Raw genomic sequence first — 25,401 nt, forward strand, 5'->3', positions numbered from 1 at the left:
ATGTGCGTCGGAGCTATCCGGATGAGCGGGGGTCCCTGGAAGGTGGGAACTGCTGTTATGACCATGATGAAGCTGTCCATTTCCTATGGACAGCATTGGAGGGGCCTGAACATTTGGACAGGCCGTGTTTATGTATTTGATCGAAATTAATGGAGCAGACTCAGATATGCGTCGGAGCTATTCGGAAGAGCGGGGTTCACAGGAAAGAGGGAAATGCTATTATGACCATGATGAAGCTGTCCATTTTTTATGGATAGCATTGGAAGGGCCTGGCCATTTGCGTCGGATGGCCGTGTTTATATCTGTATTTGCAGGGACCATACCCTTAACTTAATCCAAAACCTATGACCTAAAACCTTAACCTATAACCTAAACCTAAAACCTAAATGTATTCTCAAATCCCTAAACCTAAACCTACACCCAATCCTAATCTTAACTCCCTAACCTAAACCTATACCTAAACTTGAAAATCCAAATATAAACCCGATCCCGAACCCGAACCCGATTTCCTAAACCTAAACCTTAACCTATTCTCAATTCCCTAAACCTATATCTTATAACCTAAACCTAAACCTAAACCTAAACCTTAACCTATACCTATAACCTTAGCCTAAACCAAAACCTATGACCTAAAACCTTAACCTATAACCTAAACCTCAACCTTAACTTAAACCTAAACCTTAACCTAAACATATAACCTTAACCTAAAACCTAAAACCTAAACCTAAACCTAGAACCTAAATGTATTCTCAAATCCTTAAACCTAAACCTAAACCAATAACCTAAACTCAATTCCCTAAACCTAAACCTAAACCTAATCCTATAACCTAAACTCAAATCCCTAAACCTTAACTTATAACCTAACTTAAACCTATACTTATAACCTAAAACTATTCCCAAATTCCAAAACCTATAACCTAAACCTAACCTTTCCCTAAACCTATAACCTAAACTCAATTCCCTAAAGTTAAACCTACACCTAATCCTAATCTCAACTCCCTAACCTAAACCTAAACCTAAACTTGAAAACACAAACTTAAATCCAATCCTAAACCTGAACCCGATTTTCTAAACCTAAATCATAACCCATTCTCAAATCCAAAAACCTATAGCCTAAACCTAAACCTAAACTAAAACCAAAACTTATAACCTAAACCCGAACCCATTCTCAAATCCAAAAACCTATAACCTAAACCTAAACCTTAACCTAAACCGCTAACCTATAACCTAAATCAAAACCTATAACCTAAACCAAAACCAAAACCTATAACCTAAACCCGAACCCATTATCAAATCCCAAAACCTATACCATAAACCAAAACCGAAACCTATAACCTAAACCCGAACCCATTCTCAAATCCAAAAACCTATAACCTAAACCTATAACCTAAACCAAAACCTATAACCTAAACCAAAACCAAAACCTATAACCTAAACCCGAACCCATTCTCAAATCCCAAAACCTATAACCTAAACCTAAACCGTAACCTAATCCTATAACCTAAACTCAAATCCCTAAACCTTAGCCTATAACCTAACCTAAACCTATACTTATAACCTAAAACTATTCCCAAATCCCAAAACCTATAACCTAAACCTAACCTCTCCCTAAACCTATAACTTAAACTCAATTCCCTAAACCTAAACCTAGACCTAAACCTAAACCTATAGCCTAAACTCAAATCCCTAAACCTTAACCTATAACCTAACCTAAAGCTATACTTATAACCTAAAACTATTCCCAAATCCCAAAACCTATAACCTAAACCTAACCTTTTCCTAAACTTATAACCTAAACTCAATTCCCTAAAGCTAAACCTACACCTAATCCTAATCTCAACTCCCTAACCTAAACCTAAACCTAAACTTGAAAACCCAAACTTAAACCCAATCCCGAACCTGAACCCGATTTCCTAAACCTAAACCATAACCCATTCTCAAATCCAAAAACCAATAACCTAAACCTAAACCTAAACTAAAACCAAAACTTATAACATAAACCCGAACCCATTCTCAAATCCAAAAACCTATAACCTAAACCTAAACCTTAACCTAAACCATTAACCTATAACCTAAATCAAAACCTATAACCTAAACCAAAACCAAAACCTATAACCTAAACCAAAACCAAAACCTATAACCTAAACCCGAACCCATTCTCAAATTCAAAAACCTATAACCTAAACCTATAACCAATCCCAAAACCTATAACCTAAACCAAAACCAAAACCTATAACTTAAACCCGAACCCATTCTCAAATCCCAAAACCTATAACTTAAACCTAAACCTAAACCTAAACCTTAACCTAAACCTATAACCTATAACATAAATCAAAACCTAAACCTAAACCTAAAACCTAAACCTATAACCTGTAACCTAAATCAAAACCTATTACCTTTCCCTAAACCTTAACCTAAACCTATAACGTATAACCTAAATCAAAACCAAAACCAAAACCTAAAACCTAAACCTATAACCTATAACCTAAATCAAAACATATAATTAAAACCAAAACCAAAACCTATATCCTAAACCCGAACACATTCTCAAATCCTATAACCTATAACCTAAACCAAAACCTATAACCTAAACCAAAAGCAAAACCTATAGCCTAAACCCGAACCCATTCTCAAATCCAAAAAACCTATAACCTTAACCTAAACCTTAACCTAAACCATTAACCTATAACCTAAATCAAAACCTATAACCTAAACCAAAACAAAAACCTATAACCTATAACCTAAACCCGAACCCATTATCAAATCCCAAAACCTATAACCTAAATCGAAACCAAAACCTATAACCTAATCCCGAACCCATTATCAAATCCCAAAACCTATAACTTAAACCAAAACCAAAACCTATAACCTAAACCCGAACCCATTCTCAAATCCAAAAACCTATAACTTAAACCTATAACCTAAACCAAAACCTATAACCTAAACCAAAACCAAAACCTATAACCTAAACCCGAACCCATTCTCAAATCCAAAAACCTATAACCAATCCCAAAACCTATAACCTAAACCAAAACCAAAACCTATAACCTAAACCCGAACCCATTCTCAAATCCCAAAACCTATAACCTAAACCCGAACCCATTCTCAAATCCTAAAACCTATAACCTAAACCTAAACCTTAACCTAAACCTATAACCTATAACCTAAAACCTATAACCTAAACCCGAACCCATTCTCAAATCCCAAAACCTATAACCTAAACCTAAACCTAAACCTAAACCTTAACCTAAACCTATAACCTATAACATAAATCAAAACCTAAACCTAAACCTATAAACTATAACCTAAATCAAAACCTATTACCTTTCCCTAAACCTTAACCTAAACCTATAACCTATAACCTAAATCAAAACCAAAACAAAAATCTAAAACCTAAACCTATAACCTATAACCTAAATCAAAACCAAAACCAAAACCTATATCCTAAACCCGAACACATTCTCAAATCCTATAACCTATAACTTAAACCTAAAACCTATAACCCAAACCAAAACCTATAACCTAAATCAAAACCAAAACCTATAGCCTAAACCTGAACCCATTCTCAAATCCAAAAAACCTATAACCTCAACCTAAATTTTAACCTAAACCATTAACCTATAACCTAAATCAAAACCTATAACCTAAACTAAAACCAAAACCTATAACCTATAACCTAAACCCGAACCCATTATCAAATCCCAAAACCTATAACCTAAACCGAATCCAAAACCTATAACCTAAACCCGAACCCATTATCAAATTCCAAAACCTATAACTTAAACCAAAACCGAAACCTATAACCTAAACCCGAACCCATTCTCAAATCCAAAAACCTATAACCTAAACCTATAACCTAAACCAAAACCTATAACTTAAACTAAAACCAAAACCTATAACCTAAACCCGAACCCATTCTCAAATCCCAAAACCTATAACCTAAACCTAAACCGCAACCTAATCCTATAACCTAAACTCAAATCCCTAAACCTTAACCTATAACCTAACTATAATGACCCAGGAAATTTTGTGCCTTGACCCGAGTACTACCTCTATTTTCCTTAGAAGCTATTTGTGGGGTAATTAGCATTAAACTCGATTGCTTATGAAATTAGCATTAATCACTTTAAATTTGATCTGCATGACTCAAAACTTGTAGAATCATTAGTGCCAGGTTACTCTGAAATATGGGATTCATCGCTAAATCCAGTTGATCTTGGAAATTTTTAGAAACTTTGGACCGGACCTGGACCGCGCGTCGAAAGTCCGATAGCGATGATCTTAAGCTGTATTGGTCACCATGTTGGACTTGGTCATCACCTCAAAAATTAAGTCCAGATGATGTTCTGAGTCGATTTGATTGAGTCCGGAGTGAAGAGTGTGAGAACGGTGGAAATTAAATGTACTTTTATGAAATCTGAGTCGTGTCGCTTGCGCGATGATTTTAAGCAATCTGACCATTAGATTCTGACCCAATTTCACCCTCTAATCAGGGAAGGTGGCCCAGGCATGTCATGATGCTTGTGGACCTGATCGAGTTTCGGTAACCGTTGAATTGAGTGTGGTTTGCCACGGCTGATCTGTAAAACCGATCGATACGAAAACTCAGTCTGACCTAGATCCATGGTCAGTGAGCTTAAGTCCGACATTTCGTGGAAAAAGGCCCACCGGAAGTATTCCGTTGGATCGAGAGAGGTTTGTTTTGGTTATAACCTAAGTATACCTTGGCCCTGGGGTTATTTTTATCAATGTTAGGCCTATAAAAAAACCTTTAAACCCTAGCTCTCTTTTCCATACGAATTTCCTAACCCTAGCTAAGAAAGAGAGAGGAAAAGAGAGAGAAAGTGAGAGAGAAAGTTGGTGAATCATCTTAGATTCTTTCCTGTTCTTCTTCATCCTTAAACCATCAGTTTGAATCGTTATTCCGGCGATTCTAAGTTCATCCTTGGGTAAGTTAACCTAACCCTAATCTGTGTTAGAGCTTAGATGAGTCTATGTGTTGTTGTAGCTCATTTCTATTCTTGCCTTAGGTTGTTCTGTCGCCGTTGACGAAGACATATCATCTAAAATCAGTTCGGTGTTCTATTTCTGGTTTAAGGTGCGGACTTTAATTGTATAAGTTATGGTTTTCAAGGCTTTCAGTATCAGCTAATGGTTTATTCTTATTATGGATGAGATTTTACATGCCAAATGCTATGTTTATTATGCGTTCCTGATATGCATGTGTTATATTGAGATTTGTGTATTCTTTGTAGAGGTATAAAGTACCGTATACGTATAAATTATGAACATGTGATTGCCATGATTATTTGTCATGTATTTATGCTAGATGTATGTGTGACAACTCCTTGATAAAAGGAATTGTCCAGATGTGTGTATTCCAACATACGTCATGTATGTTGACATATGTATTCTAAGTGTTTGTAGAAATGTCTGAATGTTCTGATATGTGATATATCAACCTAGTATGGGCGTTGAGAAGTGATTCTCAACTCTCCTATTAGTGTGTATGATTTCCTTCATACAAGTTACATTCCTTATTGTTTAATTTCAAGTATTACTTATGTGAAAATCCATGTTAAGTTAATATTCTTCAAGTGCTTACATACCACATGATTTGAGTTGTTATTCCATTACTATTCTAAATTCTAGATATGAATATCTGTTCTAGTGGAATATGTTTGGGACTATGAATAGTCCAGGAAATTGGTAATTGGCCTTGAGATTGTGGCTGAGGTTGCTTTCGCCACAAAGGACGTGATTTGACAAACCCGAGTCGTATTAGAGTTGTCGACAGTGGTTTGGCCACACGGAGTGTTTGCACACTCTATGTCATTCAACCCAACGTGCGCTCGTGCTAGTCGAGTTCGTCAAGTAACCCGATTCTTCGATGTATGTTCACCATGTATGGACGCTATTGCTGGAATCTAAGGTACCAAACTTACCAGTGCAAATCCTGTTAACCGTTGTACCTTGATCCGCTAAGACTCATAAGCCGGACATGGTGGTATGGGACACCGTGGTCGAGCTGTCGGCCTACGCTGGGGTGACGAGCCTCCCCGTAGTGACCAGTGAGCAACCAAACTCGTGAGCCGATTATGGCAGTATGGGACACTATATTCGTGCTGTCGGCCTACATTGATTGGTGACGAGTCCTTTGTAGTGACCTCGAGCATACCTGGATACCGCATTGAGGTGACGAGCCTTAGTGTAGTAACGAAGGTATGATAGGCATGCATTGATTGGTGACGAGCCCTTTGTAACGACCTGAAACTATATGATCGTACGAAATGATCTAGGACTGACGACCCTAGAATGGATCACTGTTTGGACATTGATATGAGGAAGGTATCTTAGCTTCCCAATCCTGCTATATGAAAAGGACTAATAACAACTTGGTAATCATGTTCATGCACCGCATTTGCATGTGCTTTGTAGACGTGCCGCACTTTGAGGCGATGTCATGCGTAACGTAAGATGAAGACACTGAGGGTGTACGCGTGAGGGCACGCATCATTCTACATACATCCTTGCACTAACAAGAGTACTTAGGACATGTTTGATTATTCTGCTTTATCATTGCTGCTTGATTGAATTAATAACATGTTAACCTTTGCTTTATTATTCTACTGAGTTGATCACTCACTCCCACGTTCTGGGACAGTGTTTAAACACCCACTAGACTCTGTCTTAGTTGCAGATGTGGATGCGGCTCCTTCATGCAGTTTTTAGACGGGTTTTAGTGAGCCTTGTTCTGAAGCGCGAGATTCTGGGATTTCTTTTGGGTATAAATGATGTAATTGATACTTGTAATTTTTGATAGAAACACTTGTAAGTATGACATGGTATGTCTATGTATTTCAGGGATTTACACATGTTCACTTATATTTCTTTAAGTCTTCCGCTTGCGTTCTTCACTTATCTCTGAATTATATTTGCAGTTTGGCTTAATCTATTCCATGTTTTATGTACTCATACAAACAACATACATCCATCATTAAATATGTTGCATAAGTAATGTTTTGGAACTCGGGAGCTGAGTTATGCTCGACCCTGAATTTCAGGGCGTCACAAGTTGGTATCAGAGCATGAATTGGATTAAACCGGACCAGGGTTATGGTTACACACCGCACGCTGTCGCCACCTTAGTGTGTTTTGAAAAGGCCAAGCTATATGTCCTAGAGGGGGGGTGAATAGGACAATGCCAAATAAAAACTTATAACAGCGGAATAATAAAGAAAATGATAGCTAAATTAAATAACAATGCAGGAAAGAAAAACAACCTCAAAATTCAGATCTTGAGAGGTTGATACAAATGTTATTCTAAGGACAACCTTACACCAAAAACAGAGTTTATGGTAGGACAACCTTATTTCTAGAAAGGTCTTTATATCAAGTCTCAAATCGAAGAGGAATACAGAATTAAATATAAACTGTAATGAAATAACTTGTAATTAAAAATGTATTGTTCTAGAGACAGCCATACACCATAAAAATGGCAGGGCAACCTTGCTGGAACAACTTTCAAATGAAATTGAAAATCAAGCTTATAAAGGATAGCAGAAAGTAAATTCTAAGCTATTACAACATTCTCACAAAGCTTGAAATAATTACAACATTCACCACCATACATACATCCCACAAAAAGAATAAAAAATTAGAAGAATAAAACAGTCAACCACAACTTAAGGGATTATAGTGGTTCACCTATGTGTTCACCAACTGTTAAACAACAGCCACACAAAATGCTACTCCACTCCTAATATCCTCACACAGGGGATATTAGCGTTCACTAAAAATAGGTTTTCCCAGGTTCACCCAAAACCCTTACAATTGTGTCTTTGTATGTGGGCTTACACAATTAAAAAAAACCCCACTTCTGAGTTTTCCTGGCTTTCCTCAGATAACCAAAATAACAAGATTTTTCTGGCAAATCTTGAAAGAAATTAAAATAATAGAAAGGAATTTACAATATGTAAAATACCTGAAAATCTCCTTCGTTGTAGCAGCCCGGTAGAACCAAATCAAAGTAGATGATTGAATGTCCAAGTTCAATGTCCAGTACTCGATTACAATGGTTCTAGTTCTAATAGATTTTAAATTAAACCAAATAGGGCTTGCCTTAATTGATTTTGATTCCAAAGAAAGGGAATAATAATTTCTCTTTATCAAATCAGATTGGAATATAAGAAACAAAATCAATTAAAATAAAGCTAAGGAAAGAGAATATTAAATAAGCACACTTAACTTAGATGGAGCATAGAATTATCTCTCAGAAGTTCGACGAAGATTGGCTTGAATACTTTAATTAAATCGATAATTTCTTCTGAGATTCGTGCACTATTTATAGGTGAGAAGATCGGGTCTTCGACTGGTCTAGAGTGCTCTTCGACTAGTCAAGCCAAGATATTTGAAAAATCGGCGGGATATGCTCGCACGTTCTATGATCGGTCGTAGCTCTCCTACGATCGTCGTAGGTCACCTACAATCGTCGTAGGTTTCCTTCGATCGGTCGAAGAACCTATAAAACTCGCTGGACTTCGAGTCGTAGATTTTACGACTGGTCGAAGATCAGTCGACATTGTTCCTACGACTGGTCGAACAGATTCCAGGACTAGTCGAAGGCTAACAGATTTTATCCGAAATTTGTAACAAACTTACGACTGGTCGAGGAATTTCTTAGACTGGTCGAAGCAAGTCTAGGACTAGTCGAAGAAGGCCTAGCACTAGTCGAAGAACTGACCAATCACATGAAAAATAACATTCGACTTATGTATCCAAAATGACCTACTTCTAAGGTCATCCTATGGTCAAATAAACCTCAATCATGAAGTATGGACATTGAAGCATTAGGAACAAGTGACCTTGAAGTATCAGTCTTGAAGTCTTGATGTAGTTGAACTCTTCATGTAACTCAATCTTGAAAATGGCTTGAGTTTCAGCTTGAGTCTTGAGTTCAGCTTGAGTTTCAACTTGAGTCTTGAGATCAGCTTGAGTTTCAGCTTTGTACTTTCTTTTCATCTTGAGTCTTGTTTTGTGAGCAGTTCTTGCATTCAAGATCTTGAGTCTTGTACTTGAGAGCTTTACTTGTTGTGAGCTTAGCTTGTTAATGAATGTTGATCCTTGAGAAAGCTTCACTTATGCAAGTTATATATAACAGAGTATAATAGTGATTTTGGCACTACAAATATGACAACAAAGAGGGATAGAAACTATAGCACTTACATGTTTGGGTGCGAGTTTATCATAGAATGTGTGCTTGTGTCCTGTTGCTTCTATCGGCGAAAGTTTACTAAAAATGATCGCCGAGATCGAGTCTGTCCCACTCCTGATCACACACAACGACCCAAAATCTCTTCTGGACCATCTATTAATGAGTCTAGATGGTTTATCTTTCCATCTTAACCCTTTAATTGTCAAGAAATCTTTGTTTGTATCAGATTTCCATCCGAATGGCCCGATAGGCGTTGAACCAAGCAAAGGGGCCGATCGGGGCATTTCCAGTGGGGCCCAGGGGGGACCCACCTCATTTAGAGCTAAGGGACCATGAGGACCTCGCCCAAATGGCGAGCCATCGCCCGACAGTCCAGAGACAGGCGATGTCCTCGCCGGTTCGGCGAGCCCTCGCCGATCAGTGGGCCAGGCCGGCTCGGGCCGACGCTCATGTGGCCTAATGTGGCCCACCCTTTCACGGTTTGCTGATTATATCCCTTTCTAAGCCCTACTTCCTTCACAATTCACTCTCCCAAGCTCTCCTTTTCTCCAAGTTCTTCTCAAAACTCCACCAAATCTCTCCTCAAATCTTCTTCTTCTTCCATTTTCATGCACACCCCTTCAACCCATTTCAAACCTCACCCCCCATTGTTGTTTACACTTTCTTTTCTTCTCATTTGGGCTCTTAAATCCTCCTTTGGGATCTCAAGTGTGTGGAAGCTTCACCATCCTTCCTATTTCTCTCTTTCCCTCATTTCTCATGGCCCTCTTTGAGTTTATCATGGCCATCTTTTCCATCTCCACTCTTCTTTCTTTGATGGGGAAGAAGAGAGCGCCCGTGGATGAAGCCGGGCCTAGCCACTCAACCCGTGCACGGAGGTCGAGAGGTGCCGCCGCGAGCACGACTGCCACCCATGAATTTCAAACCAAGTAGGACCTTGATCCTCGAGCTCCCATTGGAAGAACCTTGTTGGCAGAGTTATCGCATGGAGTCTATGAAGGCCGTAGGGTCCTTTTTGAGGCTCATGTTGATCCGCAGCTGTATGGCGAGTTTTTATTGTTGGAGCGCCTGGAAGAGGCTAGTTGGTGTCCCTTGTTTGAAGGCGAGTATCGCGCTAATGCAAGCATTATTCGAGCTTTTTATGCCAATATTTGTGATCCTTCGCTGGAGCCTCTGCAGTTCAAGATTCCTTGTGATAGTGGTCGGGAGGCCATAGTCAACGTCGCTTTGATATCCCGACTCCTGAATGTGCCACTTGGAGAGGTGCATACTAGTGAGAAGAATTTGAACAGTATGCGCAAGAGGGATCGTCGCACCCAGCTCTTGTGTGGTCGTCTGGTCGAATGGCAGCCTAATAGAAGTCTTCTAGCTACCAACATGACGGACGACTTTCGCTTGCTTCACCACATGTGTATGTTCAATTTTATCCAAGGTGGAGCAACTGCAGCGAGTGTACGCGCTTGATGGTAGATTTTCTGTATCAGGTGGGGCAAGGAGCGAAGTTATGTGTGCTGACGTACATTCTGCGCCAGATTATTCTCATCGCTCGTTCGAGTAGGAGGATCGACTCGCTTCCATTTGGCCGACTTATTTGTAAGCTTGCACATGAGTTTGGCTATTAGCTTGGGGCAGAAAAGCCGGTACCTATTCGTCACATTAATCTGACGACCCTTAAACAGATGGAGATTGGTCCTCGTCCACAGGCCTCAGAGAGTGAGGATGAGTCGGAGAGTGATGAGGATGAGAGTTATGCTAAAGGTGGAGCTAAGATTGAAGAAGAAACAGAGCAGGATGAGGAAGAGGTTGAGGCATAGGATACGAGTGATAGCTCTCCTCCTGTTGCACCAGAGCAGAGCGCAGATTAGGCTGCCAGAGATGCCCGTCTCACACGGCTTGAGGAAGGGCAGGCTGTTATACTCCAGGATATAGTGGATCTTCGAGGCCTTGTGAAGCATAAGTTCAAGAAGGTGACTCGAACTCTGAAGTCTATCCTGTGTTGCTTCCAGGATAAGGGTGCCCCACCTCCATCTCTTGATTTCAACGTGTAGTTGTCGTTGTATTCATCCTTTACTTTGTTGTGTTGTTTCTTTCTGGGTGTAGCCGTTGTTGGCTTTGTAGTTAGAAGTTGTTTGTTGTTGTTTGAAGTTTTAGATGTTGTAGTTCACATGCTTTCCCTGTCGTGATTCATGTAATTCTACACTACTTGTATTGCGACAAATTTTGTTAAATGGAATGCATGTTGTTTATCTTTAAAATTGTGCTGTGATTGCTGTTGGATGGATTATATGGACGTAGAATCTTACAGGTTGCATCCTCTGTTGAATGTAGGGTATGCCTCCTAAGGGTTCGAAGACTTCGGCCCGTCTCTCCTTGGTTGAGTCGCTTGCTGGGGTTCCTCCCCTAAGCGATAGCTAGACGGATCCACAGTCGGGCCCGTCTCATGCTGGTGTTGGGCCGACACCTATGGCTCCTCCAGTCACGCCTTCGGTTCCTGAGCTGAGCCGTGCATCTTCGTCTGCTCCGCCTTCAGATAGGTTTGAGCAGATGATGCTGTTAATGCAGCAGCAGCAGATTCAGCAGCAGCAGCAGCACCAGTAGCAGCAGCAACAGCAGTTCCTGTCTTCCATGGCTGGCATCTTTTCTCAGTCAGTGGGGGCGACTCCACCTGCTTCACCTATGCCCCCATCTGGGAGAGCTAATGTGAGTGGCACTTTCGAGCGATTTCAGTGCTTACGACCTCCTACATTTGCGGGTTCTCATAGACCCGAGGAGGCTGAGTACTGGATTGATCACATCTCTAAGATGCTGAGACCGCTGCACTGTTCAGTGGTTGAGCAGGTGGAGCTTGGCTCTTTCATGTTTGAGAAGGAGGCCAGTTTATGGTGGGACAGTGTTCTTCACACTATCGAGGAAGGATATGAGTGGTCGTGGCTGGCATTTGAGGCACACTTCCACGAGAAGTATTTTCCGGTTACGTACCGATATGAGAAGGAGAGTGAGTTCCTTCGCCTCCGCTAGGGAGGGATGTCGGTGACGAAGTATGAGAACCGGTTCACTGAGCTAGGTCGTTATGTTCCCTTGATTCTGGGTGATTAGCCGATGAGGATGCGGTAATTTTTTGAGGGATTGAGGCCTGAGATCCGATCGAAGATATGCTGTGCTAGCATTTCTTCCTATGCGGAGTTGGTGAGTATGTCCTTGCGAGCTGACCAGGACGGGGACAGGTCGTCCCGTATGCATGCACCTATGGTTCCTAGGCTGCGACCTGATTTTCAGAGTGCACCTTTTCTCAGCAAGAGGCCATGGGCAGATTCTCCTCCGAGGCGTTCAGCGCTGCCCGCTCAGCAGATGAGAGCTGATCTACGCTGTTCGTATTGTGGAAAGATGGGGCATTTGGATCGTTTTTGCTTTTCGTGTATGTGGGCCAGTGGTTTTACTCCACCGCAGAGGATCAGCCGTCCAATGTCTCCGGTTATTTCACCTCCACCTCTTTGTTCAGCGCCAGCTCATCCATCCTTCAGACCTGCTGTACCTAGCTTTAGGCCACCTCAGCGGCCCATGGTTCCTCCGCCGAATCGTCAGCAGCAGGCTCGAGTTCATGCGCTCTCAGCTGAAGCGCCTATGTCTGACTTGGTGCCGAGATCCTTCAAGGTTACAACGCACATTGAAAGTAGTCCCGTTTCTATGTTAGTGGATACAGGGTCCACTACCTCTCTTATATCATATGCGGCAGTTAGGCGTCTGGGTTTGAGCACTCTTTCGATACAAAGAGTGACGCTCATTACCGTTATGGGGATCTCCTCTGCTATGAACAAGCGTTGTATGGATTGTTGGGTTGATCTAGGAAGTGGATCGATTCGTGTTGATTTCTTTATCGCACCTCTTTTTCCTTACGATGTTATTATGGGTATGGATTGTCTCACGAGGTTACGAGTAGAGATTGATTGTGAAGCAAGGTCGGTGACAATCCATGGACCTGAGGGTGAGACAGTTACTTTCCCAGTTAAGGTCAGTTACCCTTTTCGTCTTGATTATTATACTTCTCTATTGGAGAGTATGGCTGAATCGGTGTTTGAAAGCACGCCTGTAGTTTAGAAATTTGAAGATGTGTTTGAGTCGATTCCTGGATTACCTCCACAGTGTGAGATTGACTTTACTATCGATTTCATGCCTGGTGCGGCACCCATTTCTTTGCCCACCTATCGTATGCCTCCAAGTGAAATGGAAGAATTGAGGAAGCAGATAGATGGTTTATTGGATTTGGGCTTTATTCGGCCTAGTGTGTCTCCTTGGGGAGCACCTGTCTTGTTTGTGAAGAAGAAAGATTGTTCCTTGCGATTATGTATTGATTATCGCAGGTTGAATCAAATGACTGTGAAGAATAAGTACCCTTTGCCTAGGATTGATGATCTGTTTGATCAGTTGAAAGGGGCACGGTACTTTTCGAAGGTTGATTTGTAGTCAGGGTATCATCAGTTTTGCGTCAAGAATGAGGACGTGCAGAAGACCGCTTTCAGGCCTAGCTTCGGTCACTATGAGTTCCTTGTGATGTCGTTCGGTCTTACGAACGCACCGGCCGTGTTCATGGATCTGATGAACCGGGTGTTTCGGCCATTCTTGTTCCGATTCGTCATTGTCTTTATCGATGACATCTTGATTTATTCTGTGAGTCGGGAAGAGCACGAGGAGCACTTAAGAGTGGTCTTGGATTCTCTTAGGAAGAATCAGCTTTTTGCTCAGTTCAAGAAATGCGATTTCTGGAAAGAAGAAGTCAAGTTCCTGGGACATGTGGTGTCCAAGGAAGGAATAGCTGTCGATCTTGCCAAGGTAGCTGCAGTTCAAGATTGGAAGCAGCCTGGTTCAGTTACCAAGGTGAGGAGTTTTCTAGGTCTAGCAGGCTATTATCGACGCTTCATTCGAGACTTCTCAAAGATAGCGAGACCATTGTCTCAGTTGACACGTAAAAATTTGAAGTTTGCTTGGAATGAGATGGTCGAGTTAGCTTTTCAAGAGCTGAAGGACAAGTTGACGTCCGCCCTTGTGCTAGTATTGCCAAAGTAAGGGGTTAAGTATATGATATATACTGCCGCCTCTCGCGTTGGCCTGGGTTATGTCCTTATACAGGAGGACTGGGTGATTGCTTATGCTTCGAGACAGTTGAGGAAACACGAAGAGAATTACCCTACACACGACCTGGAGTTAGCAGCTGTCATTTTCGCATTAAAGCTCTGGAGACATTACCTCTATAGAGAGGAGTTCGAGCTCTTTTGCGACCACAAGAGCCTTAAGTATATCTTCACGCAACGTGATTTGAATATGAGGCAGCGCCGATGGATGGAAACATTGAAAGACTTTAAATTCGATGTTTCTTACCATCCGGGCAAGGCGAAGCTTGTAGTAGATGTGTTGAGTCGCAAGAAGGCTATAGAGTTTGCGGCTCCACTGATGATAGCAGAATGGGACATGTTGGAGTTTGTGCAAGACTTTGAGCAGAAACTTACGGTGGAAGAGCCGTATGAAGTTATCGCACACATTTGTGTACAGCCTCTCATCGATGAGAAGATCGTTACAGCTCAAGCAGATGATGAGTTTTTGGCGAAGATGAGAAAGCGGGTTGGTACAGATGAGAACTCCGAGTGGAGTATTAGTTCTGATGGGGGCCTACGACTTCAGGGCCAGTTATGTGTCCCAGACATTCCTGACTTGAGATGGGAGGTTCTCGAGTTAGCCCATAGTTCTAAGCTTGCGATGCATCCAGGTAGCACGAAGATGTATCAAGATATAAGAAGATCATATTGGTGGGACAACATGAAGGTTCACATTGCTAAGTTTGTATCTCATTGTCTCATGTGCCAGCAGGTCAAGGCAGAGCATCGCCGACCTCCTGGGTTGCTGCAGCCCATGCCCATAGCAGAATGAAAGTGGGACTTCATCTCTATGGATTTTATTTCAAGGTTGTCGAGAACGAGGAAGGGACATGACTCTATTTGGGTGATCATCGACCGATTGACGAAGTCGGCTCATTTCTTACCGATCAGAGTCACAAACTCTACAGACGAGCTGGCTAGATTGTATATCAAAGAGATTGTGCGTCTGCATGGAGTTTCCTTGGAGATTGTATCTGATAAAGACACGCGTTTCACATCTATCTTCTGGACTCGTATACAAGAAGCGATGGGTGTGAAATTGAAGTTCAGCACCGCGTTTCATCCGCAGACAGATGGGTAGACGGAACATGTGAATCAGATCCTGGAAGACATGTTACGAGCTTGTGTCTTAGATTTCAAGGACAGTTGGGATGATTGTCTCCAGTATACAGAGTTCGCGTATAATAACAGTTTCCAGGCGAGTATCAGCATGGCTCCCTATGAGGCATTGTATGGTCGCTCGTGCAGGCACCGCATTGCTGGGCAAAAGTTGGCGAGCGTAGTTTGATTGGCCCAGAGTTGGTGCAGGCGACTTCAGAGAAAGTTGACATCATTCGACATCGACTTCTGACAGCGCAGAGTAGGCAGAAGAGTTACGCTGATATGAGGCGGTGACCGCTTGAGTTTGAGGTTGGAGACCATGTATTTCTTAAGGTCTCTCCTATGAAGGGAGTTCTGCGGTTCGGTAAGAAAGGAAAGCTCACGCCGCAATTTATTGGTCCATTTCAAATTCTGGATCGAGTGGGAGCGGTAGCATACCGCCTTGCTTTGCCCACACCACTTGCGGGCGTGCATAACGTATTTCATGTTTCTATGCTAAAGAAGTACGTTCCTGATCCTTTACATATCATTAGTTGGGAGCAGGTGCAGTTGAGCGAGGATGCCACATATGTACTGCGACCGACGTGTATCCTTGACAGGAAGGAGCAGGTATTGCGTAGCAAGGTCATCCCTCTTGTGAAAGTTCTTTGGACGCATCATAGTGAGGAAGAGGCTACTTGGGAATCTGAAGCTGAGGTTAGAAAGTGCTACCCTCAGATTTTTTAGGAATATGAGAAGGTATGAATTTCGAGAACGAATTTTTCTTTAAGAGGGTTAGATCGTAATGACCCGGGAAATTTTGTGCCTTGACCCGAGTACTACCTCTATTTTCCTTAGAAGCTATTTGTGGGGTAATTAGCGCTAAACTCGATTGCTTGTGAAATTAGCATCAATCACTTTAAATTTGATCTGCATGACTCAAAACTTGTAGAATCATTAGTGCTAGGTTACTCTGAAATCTGGGATTCATCGCTAAATCCAGTTGCTCTTAGGAATTTTTGGAAACTTTGGATCGGACTTGGACCGCGCGTCGAAAGTCCAATAGCGATGATCTTAGGCTGCATTGGTCACCATGTTGGACTTGGTCATCACCTCAAAAATCAAGTCCAGATGATGTTCTGGGTCGATTTGATTGAGTCCGGAGTAAAGAGTGTGAGAACGGTGGAAATTAAATATACTTTTATGAAATCTGAGTCGTGTCGCTTGCGTGATGATTTTAAGCAATCTGACCGTTGGATTCTAACCCAATTTCACCCTCTGATCAGGGAAGGTGGCCCAGGCATGTCATAATGCTTGTGGACCTGATCGAGTTTCGGTGACCGTTGAATTGAGTGTGGTCCGCCACGACTGATCTGTAAAGCTGATAGGTACGAAAACTCAGTCTGACCTAGATCCATGGTCAGTGAGCTTAAGTCCGACCTTTCGTGGAAAAAGGCCCACCGAAAGTGTTTCGTTGGATCGAGAGAGGTTTGTTTTGGTTATAACCTAAGTATACCTTGGCCCTGGGGTTATTTTCATCAATGTTAGGCCTATAAAAAAGACCTTCAAACCCTAGCTCTCTTTTCCATACGAATTTCCTAACCCTAGCTAAGAAAGAGAGAGGAAAAGAGAGAGAAAGTGAGAGAGAAAGTTGGTGAATCATCTTAGATTCTTTCCTGTTCTTCTTCATCCTTAAACCATCAGTTTGAATCGTTATTCCGGCGATTCTAAGTTCATCCTTGGGTAAGTTAACCTAACCCTAATCTGTGTTAGAGCTTAGATGAATCTATGTGTTGTTGTAGCTCATTTCTATTCTTGCCTTAGGTTGTTCTGTCGCCGTTGACGAAGACATATCGTCTGAATCAGTTCGGTGTTCTATTTCTGGCTTAAGGTGCGGACTTTAACTGTATAGGTTATGGTTTTCAAGGCTTTCAATGCCAGCTAATGGTTTATTCTTGTTATGGATGAGATTTCACATGCCAAATGCTTTGTTTATTATGCGTTCCTGATATGCATATGTTATATTGAGATTTGTGTATTCTTTATAGATGTATAAAGTACCGTATACGTATAAATTATGAACATGTGATTGCCATGATTATTTGTCGTGTATTTATGCTAGATGTATGTGTGACAACTCCTTGGCAAAAGGAATTGTCTAGATGTGTGTATTCCAACATACGTCATGTATGTTGACCTATGTATTCTAAGTGTTTGTAGAAATGTCTGAATGTTCTGATATGTGATGTATCAACCTAGTATGGGCGTTGAGAAGTGATTCTCAACTCTCCTATTAGTGTGTATGATTTCCTTCATGCAAGTTACATTCCTTGTTGTTTAATTTCAAGTATTACTTATGTGAAAATCCATGTTAAGTTAATATTCTTCAAGTGCTTACATACAACATGATTTGAGTTGTTATTCCATTACTATTCTAAATTCTAGATATGAATATCTGTTCTAGTGGAATATGTTTGGGACTATGAATAGTCCAGGAAATCGGTAATCGGCCTTGAGATTGTGGCTGAGGTTGCTTTCGCCACAAAGGACGTGATTTGACAAACCCGAGTCGTATTAGAGTTGTCGACAGTGGTTTGGCCACACGGAGTGTTTGCACACTCTATGTCATTCAACCCAACATGCGCTTGTGCTAGTCGAGTTTGTCAAGTAACCCGATTCTCCAATGTATGTTCACCATGTATGGATGCTATTGCTTGAATCTAAGGTACCAAACTTATCAGTGCAAATCCTGTTAATCGTTGTACCTTGATCCGCTAAGACTCATGAGCCGGACATCGTGGTATGGGACACCGTGGTCAAGCTGTCGGCGTACGCTTGGGTGATGAGCCTCCCCGTAGTGCCAGTGAGCAACCAAACTCGTGAACCGATGGTGGTGGTATGGGACACTATATTCGCGCTGTCGGCCTACATTGATTGGTGACGAGCCCTTTGTAGTGACCTCGAGCATACCTGGATATCGCATTGAGGTGACGAGCCTTAGTGTAGTAACGAAGGTATGATAGGCGTGCATTGATTGGTGACGAGCCCTTTGCAACGACTTGAAACCATATGATCGTATGAAAGGATCTAGGACTGACGACCCTAGAATGGATTACTGTTTGGACATTGATATGAGGAAGGTATCTTAGCTTCCCAATCTTGCTGTATGAAAAGGACTAATAACAACTTGGTAATCATGTTCATGCACTGCAATTGCATGTGCTTTGTAGACTTGGCGCACTTTGAGGCGATGTCATGCGTAACGTAAGATGAAGACGCTGAGAGTGTACGTGTGAGGGCACGCACCATTCTACATACATTCTTGCACTAACAAGAGTACTTAGGACATGTTTGATTATTCTGCTTTATCATTACTGCTTGATTGAATTGATAACATGTTAACCTTTGCTTTATTATTTCACTGAGTTGATCACTCACTCCCACGTTTTGGGACGGTGTTTAAACACCCACCAGACTCTGTCTTAGTTGCAGATGTGGATGCGGCTCCTGAGGCAGAGCAGGAGTTTGATGATGATGAGGCTGCATTTTCCTTCATGAAGTTTTCAGACGAGTTCTAGTGAGCCTTGTTCTGATGCGCGGGATTCTGAGATTTCTTTTAGGTATAAATGATGTAATTGATACTTGTAATTTTTGATAGAAACACTTGTAAGTATGACCTGGTATGTCTATGTATTTCAAGGATTTACACATGTACACCTATATTTCTTTAAGTCTTCTGCTTGCATTCTTCACTTATCCCTGAATTATATTTGCAGTTTGGCTTAATCTATTCCATGTTTTATGTACTCATACAGACAACATACATCCATCATTAAATATGTTACATAAGAGATGTTTTGGAACTCGGGAGCTGAGTTATGCTCGACACCCGAATTTTAGGGTGTTACACTAACCTAAACCTATACTTATAACCTAAAACTATTCCCAAATCCCAAAACTTATAACCTAAACCTAACTTTTCCCTAAACCTATAACTTAAACTCAATTCTCTAAACCTAAACCTAGACCTAAACCTAAACATATAGCCTAAACTCAAATCCCTAAACCTTAACCTATAACCTAACATAAACCTATACTTATAACCTAAAACTATTCCTAAATCCCAAAACCTATAACCTAAACCTAACCTCTCCCTAAACCTATAACCTAAACTCAATTCCCTAAAGCTAAACCTACACCTAATCCTAATCTCAACTCCCTAACCTAAACCTAAACCTAAACTTGAAAACCCAAACTTAAACCCAATCCCGAACCTGAACCCGATTTCCTAAACCTAAACCATAACCCATTCTCAAATCCAAAAGCCTATAACCTAAACCTAAACCTAAACTAAAACCAAAACTTATAACATAAACCCGAACCCATTCTCAAATCCAAAAACCTATAACCTAAACCTAAACCTTAACCTAAACCGTTAACCTATAACGTAAATCAAAACCTATAACCTAAACCAAAACCAAAACCTATAACCTAAACCCGAACTCATTCTCAAATCCAAAAACTTATAACCTAAACTAAAACCTATAACCTAAACCTAAACCAAAACCAAAACCTATAACCTAAACCCGAACTCATTCTCAAACCCCAAAACCTATAACCTAAACCTAAACCTTAACCTAAACCTATAACATATAACATAAATCAAAACCTAAACCTAAACCTAAACCTAAAACCTAAACCTATAACCTATAACCTAAATCAAAACCTATTACCTTTCCCTAAACCTTAACCTAAACCTATAACCTACCTAAATCAAAACTAAAACCAAAACCTAAAACCTAAACTTATAACCTATAACCTAAATCAAAACATATAATCAAAACCAAAACCAAAACCTATATCCTAAACCCGAACCATTCTCAAATCCTATAACCTATAACCTAAACTTAAAACCTATAACCTAAACCAAAACTTATAACCTAAACCAAAACCAAAACCTATAGCCTAAACCCGAACCCATTCTCAAATCCAAAAAACCTATAACCTCAACCTAAACCTTAACCTAAACCGTTAAACTATAACCTAAATCAAAACCTATAACCTAAACCAAAACCAAAACCTATAACCTATAACCTAAACCTGAACCCATTATCAAATCCCAAAACCTATAACCTAAACCGAAACCAAAACCTATAACCTAAACCCGAACCCATTCTCAAATCCCAAAACTCAAACCTAAATCTAAACCTAAACCTAAAACCTAAACCTAAACCTATAACCTAAACTCAAATCCCTAAACCTAAACTTAAACCTAATCATATAACCTAAACTCAAATCCCTAAACCATAACTTATAACCTAACCTAAACCTATACTTATAACCTAAAACTATTCCCAAATCCCAAAACCTATAACCTAAACCTAACCTTTCCCTAAACCTATAACCTAAACTCAATTCCCTAAACCTAAACCTAGACCCAAACCTAAACCTATAGCCTAAACTCAAATCCCTAAACCTTAACCTATAACCTAACCTAAACCTATACTTATAACCTAAAACTATTCCCAAATCCTAAAACCTATAACCTAAACCTAACTTCTCCCTAAAACTATAACCTAAACTCAATTCCCTAAAGCTAAACCTACACCTAATCCTAATCTTAACTCCCTAACCTAAACCTAAACCTAAACTTGAAAACCCAAACTTAAACCCAATCTCGAACCTGAACCCGATTTCCTAAACCTAAACCATAACCCATTCTCAAATCCAAAAACCTATAACATAAACCTAAACCAAAACCAAAACATATAACCTAAATCCGAACCCATTCTCAAATCTCAAAACCTATAACCAAAACCAAAACCTATAACCTAAACCTGAACCCATTCTCAAATCCCAAAACCTATAACCTAAACCTAAACCTTAACCTAAACCTATAAACTATAACCTAAACCAAAACCTATAACCTAAACCTAAACCAAAACCAAAACCTATAATCTAAGCCCGAACCCATTCTCAAATCCCAAAACCTATAACCTAAACCAAAACCTATAACCTAAACCAAAACCAAAACCTATAACCTAAACTTGAACTCATTCTCAAATCCCAAAACCTTTAACCTAAACCTAAACCTTAACATAAACCTATAACCTATAACCTAAATCAAAACCTATAACCTAAACCAAAACCAAAACCTATAACCTAAACCCGAACCTATTCTCAAATCCAAAAACCTATAACCTAAACCAAAACCAAAACCTACCTAAACCCGAACCCATTCTCAAATCCCAAAACCTATAACCTAAACCTAAACCATAACCTAATCCTATAACCTAAACTCAAATCCTTAAACCTCACTACAAGAAAAACCACTTTTAGCAACGAAAATTTTCGTCGCTAAAATCCAGATTTTCGTAGCTAAAACAATTTAGCGACGAAATTTTTCGTCGCCAACTTCGTCGCTAAAAGACCGACGTACATGCCATTTAACGGCGAAAAAATTAAATCGTCGCTAAATAAAGACTTGTAGCGACGAAAATTTTCGTCGCTGAAAATCAATGTTCGACACTTTTAGCAGCGAAAATTTTCGCTGCTAAAAATTTGCTACTTTTAGCGCAAAACTTTTCGTCGCCAAAAAACTACGAAAAACTTTTCGCAGCGAATATTTTCGCTGCTAAAAGAACTGCGCAAGACTTTTTAGCAGCGAAACTTTTCGCTGCTAAAAATTTGTTACTTTTAGCAGCAAAACTTTTCGTCGCCAAAAAACTACCAAAAACTTTTCGCAGCGAATATTTTCGCTGCTAAAAGAACTGTGCAAGACTTTTTAGCGGCGAAATTTTTCGCTGCCAAAAGTATTTGTTTTAGCGGCGAACATTTTCGTCGCAAAAAAACTATCCAAGCCTTTTTAACAGCGAACATTTTCGCTGCTAAAATACTGTACAAGACTTTTAGCAGCGAAAATTTTCGCTGCTAAAAATTCGTTACTTTATAGCAACGATAATTTTCATTGCAAAATAAACTGTACAAGACTTTTAGCAGCGACAATTTTCGCTGCTTAAAATTCGTTCCTTTTTAACGACGATAATTTTCGTTGCAGAAAAAACTGTACAATACTTTTAGCAGCGAAAATTTTCGTTGCTAAAAATATTTCCGTTATTTGACGACGAATATTTTCGTTGCTAAAAACTTTACAAGCCTTTTTAGCAGCGAAAATTTTCGCTGCTAAAAATTTGTTCCTCTCTAGCGACGATAATTTTTGTTGCAAAAAAACTGTACAAGACTTTTTAGCAGTGAAAATTTTCGCTGATAAAAGTACTTCCGTTTTTTACGACGAATGTTTTCGTCGCTAAAAAAACTTTACAAGCCTTTTTAGCAGCGAGTATATTCGCTGCTAAAAATTACAACACTTTTAGCTACGAAATTTTTCGTTGCTAAAAGTCTTTTTTTTTTTAAATATACTTTTTAAAATTGCGCTTAAAATTCCTGATATACACCTGTTAACAATATATTTCATCATATTCATCCTGATATACACCTATTATACAGATATTTCATCATATTCACATTCACATCCATCTAATTAAATTAATTCAAACCCAAACATAAACTACATTCATCCAAACACAAATAATCTAATCCGCACCACATTCATTCAAAACTTAACATAATAAACAAATATAAAAAAAAATCACGCAGATGAAGGCGGAGGCACTGGGGCATCAGTGGGTAAGCGTGCAGCGATAACCTGAAACATCTCCATCATCCGTCGCTCATGCTCCACCCGCATCTCCTCCATCCTCTTCTCTTGCTCCTCCCTCTGCCTCGCTAGCTGATCGTTCATCCTCCTCTCTTGCTCCTCCCTCTGCCTTGCCAGCTGCTCCTCCATCCTCCTCTCCTGCTCCTCCCTCTGTCTGTCCAGCTGATCTTTGATGTCATCGACAACGACCCGTAACTGCTGAACCTCTCTCTCTGCAGTATCAGCTCGGCGTATGGCGCTATCGCCAACGATGATGGATCGACTGGAGGCAGCTCTAGCGGGTGCCATGAGCTTAGCACCATGGCCAAACCCACGCACATATCCAGAACGGATGCCAAGCACCTGACTCAAGATCTCTGGCTCACTCCGCTGAGTACCATCGGGAGTGGGCTGACTGCGTAAGGTGTTCATCTCCTCCTGTAATGAAAACATATGAACTTTCATAATAAATGACATTATTATAATTTAATGCAAATAAATTTTACAATGTAAGGATCTTTATCCAAATCTCGCTGGCTCTAGGATGTACCCAAGATCCTGTCGACTGCCGACAGTGAGTCCCTTTGTAGAAGTCTACTGGTCCGGGCTCCTGGCCAGTGACGGAATCTCGCTGCACAATCGAAAAGACAATAGACTTAATATAAATGCATGGAAAGAATATATAAACATAATAATTATCAGTACTTTCTTACCATGTCGTGACGAAGTCGTACAAATGACTTTGAACCAGCTACGTGGTTCACTTCTAACTTTCCTCTATTGTCAGAATTTATTTTGCTCCTCTTCTGAACACGTTATTCATAATACATTGTTATTAATTGCGAATTTAATTATTACGTTAAGATATCATAAATATGTAAATATTACTTGAAAAGAATCAGACGAAAACCTATCGCAGAGTATCCGCTAGTCCTCATCAGTCACGTGCAGCGGTGCGGACTGTACGGCCTCCTCGTGGCTCATGCACCGCTTGTATTGCCGGTGTAACTTACTGCGGTAATCCTTGAACCGCTCCTTCATCATGTCGTCGACGGCATGAGAGATGTGCGGAACACTCAAATCCAAGTCAAATTTATCCTGCAGTTTTGTAAATAATAGATTAAGATAATAAACTTATTTAAAAAATAACTTAACTGTAAATAAACTTTTATAAAATAAATTTTAATTTAATAAAATTTACCTGAAGGCGCTGACGGATGAGCTGCCGCACATCATCTGTCACGTCCCCCCAACGGGGAGTGGTGGGGGGGATCAGAGATCGGCATAAAACACCGACCTCCGACGTAAACAACATGGCATTGTTCCCAACAGGTCTAATGCAGTCCTGTGGGAACTCTACCGTCACCCTACCCTCACGCGTAAGTCGCTCTAAAAGCAACCCACGCGTGGGTCCACGTCCTCGTCGGCTAGTCGATGATGCTGTTGCAAAAGAAATATGTAAGTTTAAACATAAATAGAAATCATTAAAAAAAATATACGCCTAGACTTACATGCAGTGCCCGGTGTATGCGCGACTGAGGGATCAGACGCCTGCGATGCAATATGTGACGGCGATACTGGCTCCGTCACTTCACGAGTAGAAGGGGTAGATCCTGTGCGCGAACGACGTACTCTCCCACCTGGTGCCATCACTGAATATGTACGAGCTACGAACTTATAAATTTAAACAATGTCAATACAAGTGGAATATACTAAAACATTATACAAGTAGTGTTGATGGTACAATGCATGTGTTTATGCTTAGAGAGATGATTAAAATATGATTAGACCATTACACTATAATGCAAGCAGAATATAATAAAACTGTAAACTTTAATTTAAAATCATTGGAAATTCCATTATACATTGTCATTCTATATTAAATACACATATTTCGTTGTAATACGAAACAACTTTGAGGTAAACTATCTGAAGTACTCCCTGCGCAAGCTATCGTATACTTCAGAAGCATATGTCAAGTAGTGTGAAGCACTCGACATATTTATAACCAACATGCCAGTCACAATAGGAGATATCTGGTCTCTTGGGACTCCATTCAGATGTGCAAGTGACAGAGTCGCATCTTCCATATCTCGTTTCCCGCGGTTATATATCTCCATCAGCTCTGGAATTTCTTTGAGATAGCATAATCTTTCCTCTGAGTCATCGTCGATATATTCCACTCTACACTCATCGACCAGACCGAGTATCTCTATGGCCCTACCAGAAGAAGATAGGACCGAAACATCCATCTGCAACAGCTG

General features: G+C 40.5%; 1 protein-coding gene and 1 long non-coding RNA gene across 2 annotated transcripts; both read right to left on the reverse strand.

Moving 5' to 3' along the window:
* Nucleotides 1-1,714: 1,714 nt before the first annotated feature.
* LOC131233877 (uncharacterized) lies at nt 1,715-21,699 on the reverse strand. Its single transcript, XR_009165387.1, has 3 exons — nt 21,643-21,699; nt 2,028-2,052; nt 1,715-1,899 (listed from the first exon to the last, which is right to left on the reverse strand). It is a non-coding gene; the product is annotated as an uncharacterized LOC131233877 (long non-coding RNA).
* Nucleotides 21,700-23,652: 1,953 nt separating this feature from the next.
* On the reverse strand, nt 23,653-24,789 carry LOC131233094 (uncharacterized). Its single transcript, XM_058229697.1, has 5 exons — nt 24,649-24,789; nt 24,339-24,577; nt 24,026-24,235; nt 23,851-23,943; nt 23,653-23,768 (listed from the first exon to the last, which is right to left on the reverse strand). Exons 1-3 carry the CDS (start codon nt 24,785-24,787, stop codon nt 24,065-24,067), a joined length of 549 nt encoding a protein of 182 aa, XP_058085680.1. The 5' UTR covers nt 24,788-24,789; the 3' UTR covers nt 23,653-23,768; nt 23,851-23,943; nt 24,026-24,064.
* Nucleotides 24,790-25,401: the final 612 nt, after the last annotated feature.

Source organism: Magnolia sinica, chromosome 18 (assembly GCF_029962835.1).
Source record: "Magnolia sinica isolate HGM2019 chromosome 18, MsV1, whole genome shotgun sequence".
Taxonomy (NCBI): Eukaryota; Viridiplantae; Streptophyta; class Magnoliopsida; order Magnoliales; family Magnoliaceae; genus Magnolia; species Magnolia sinica.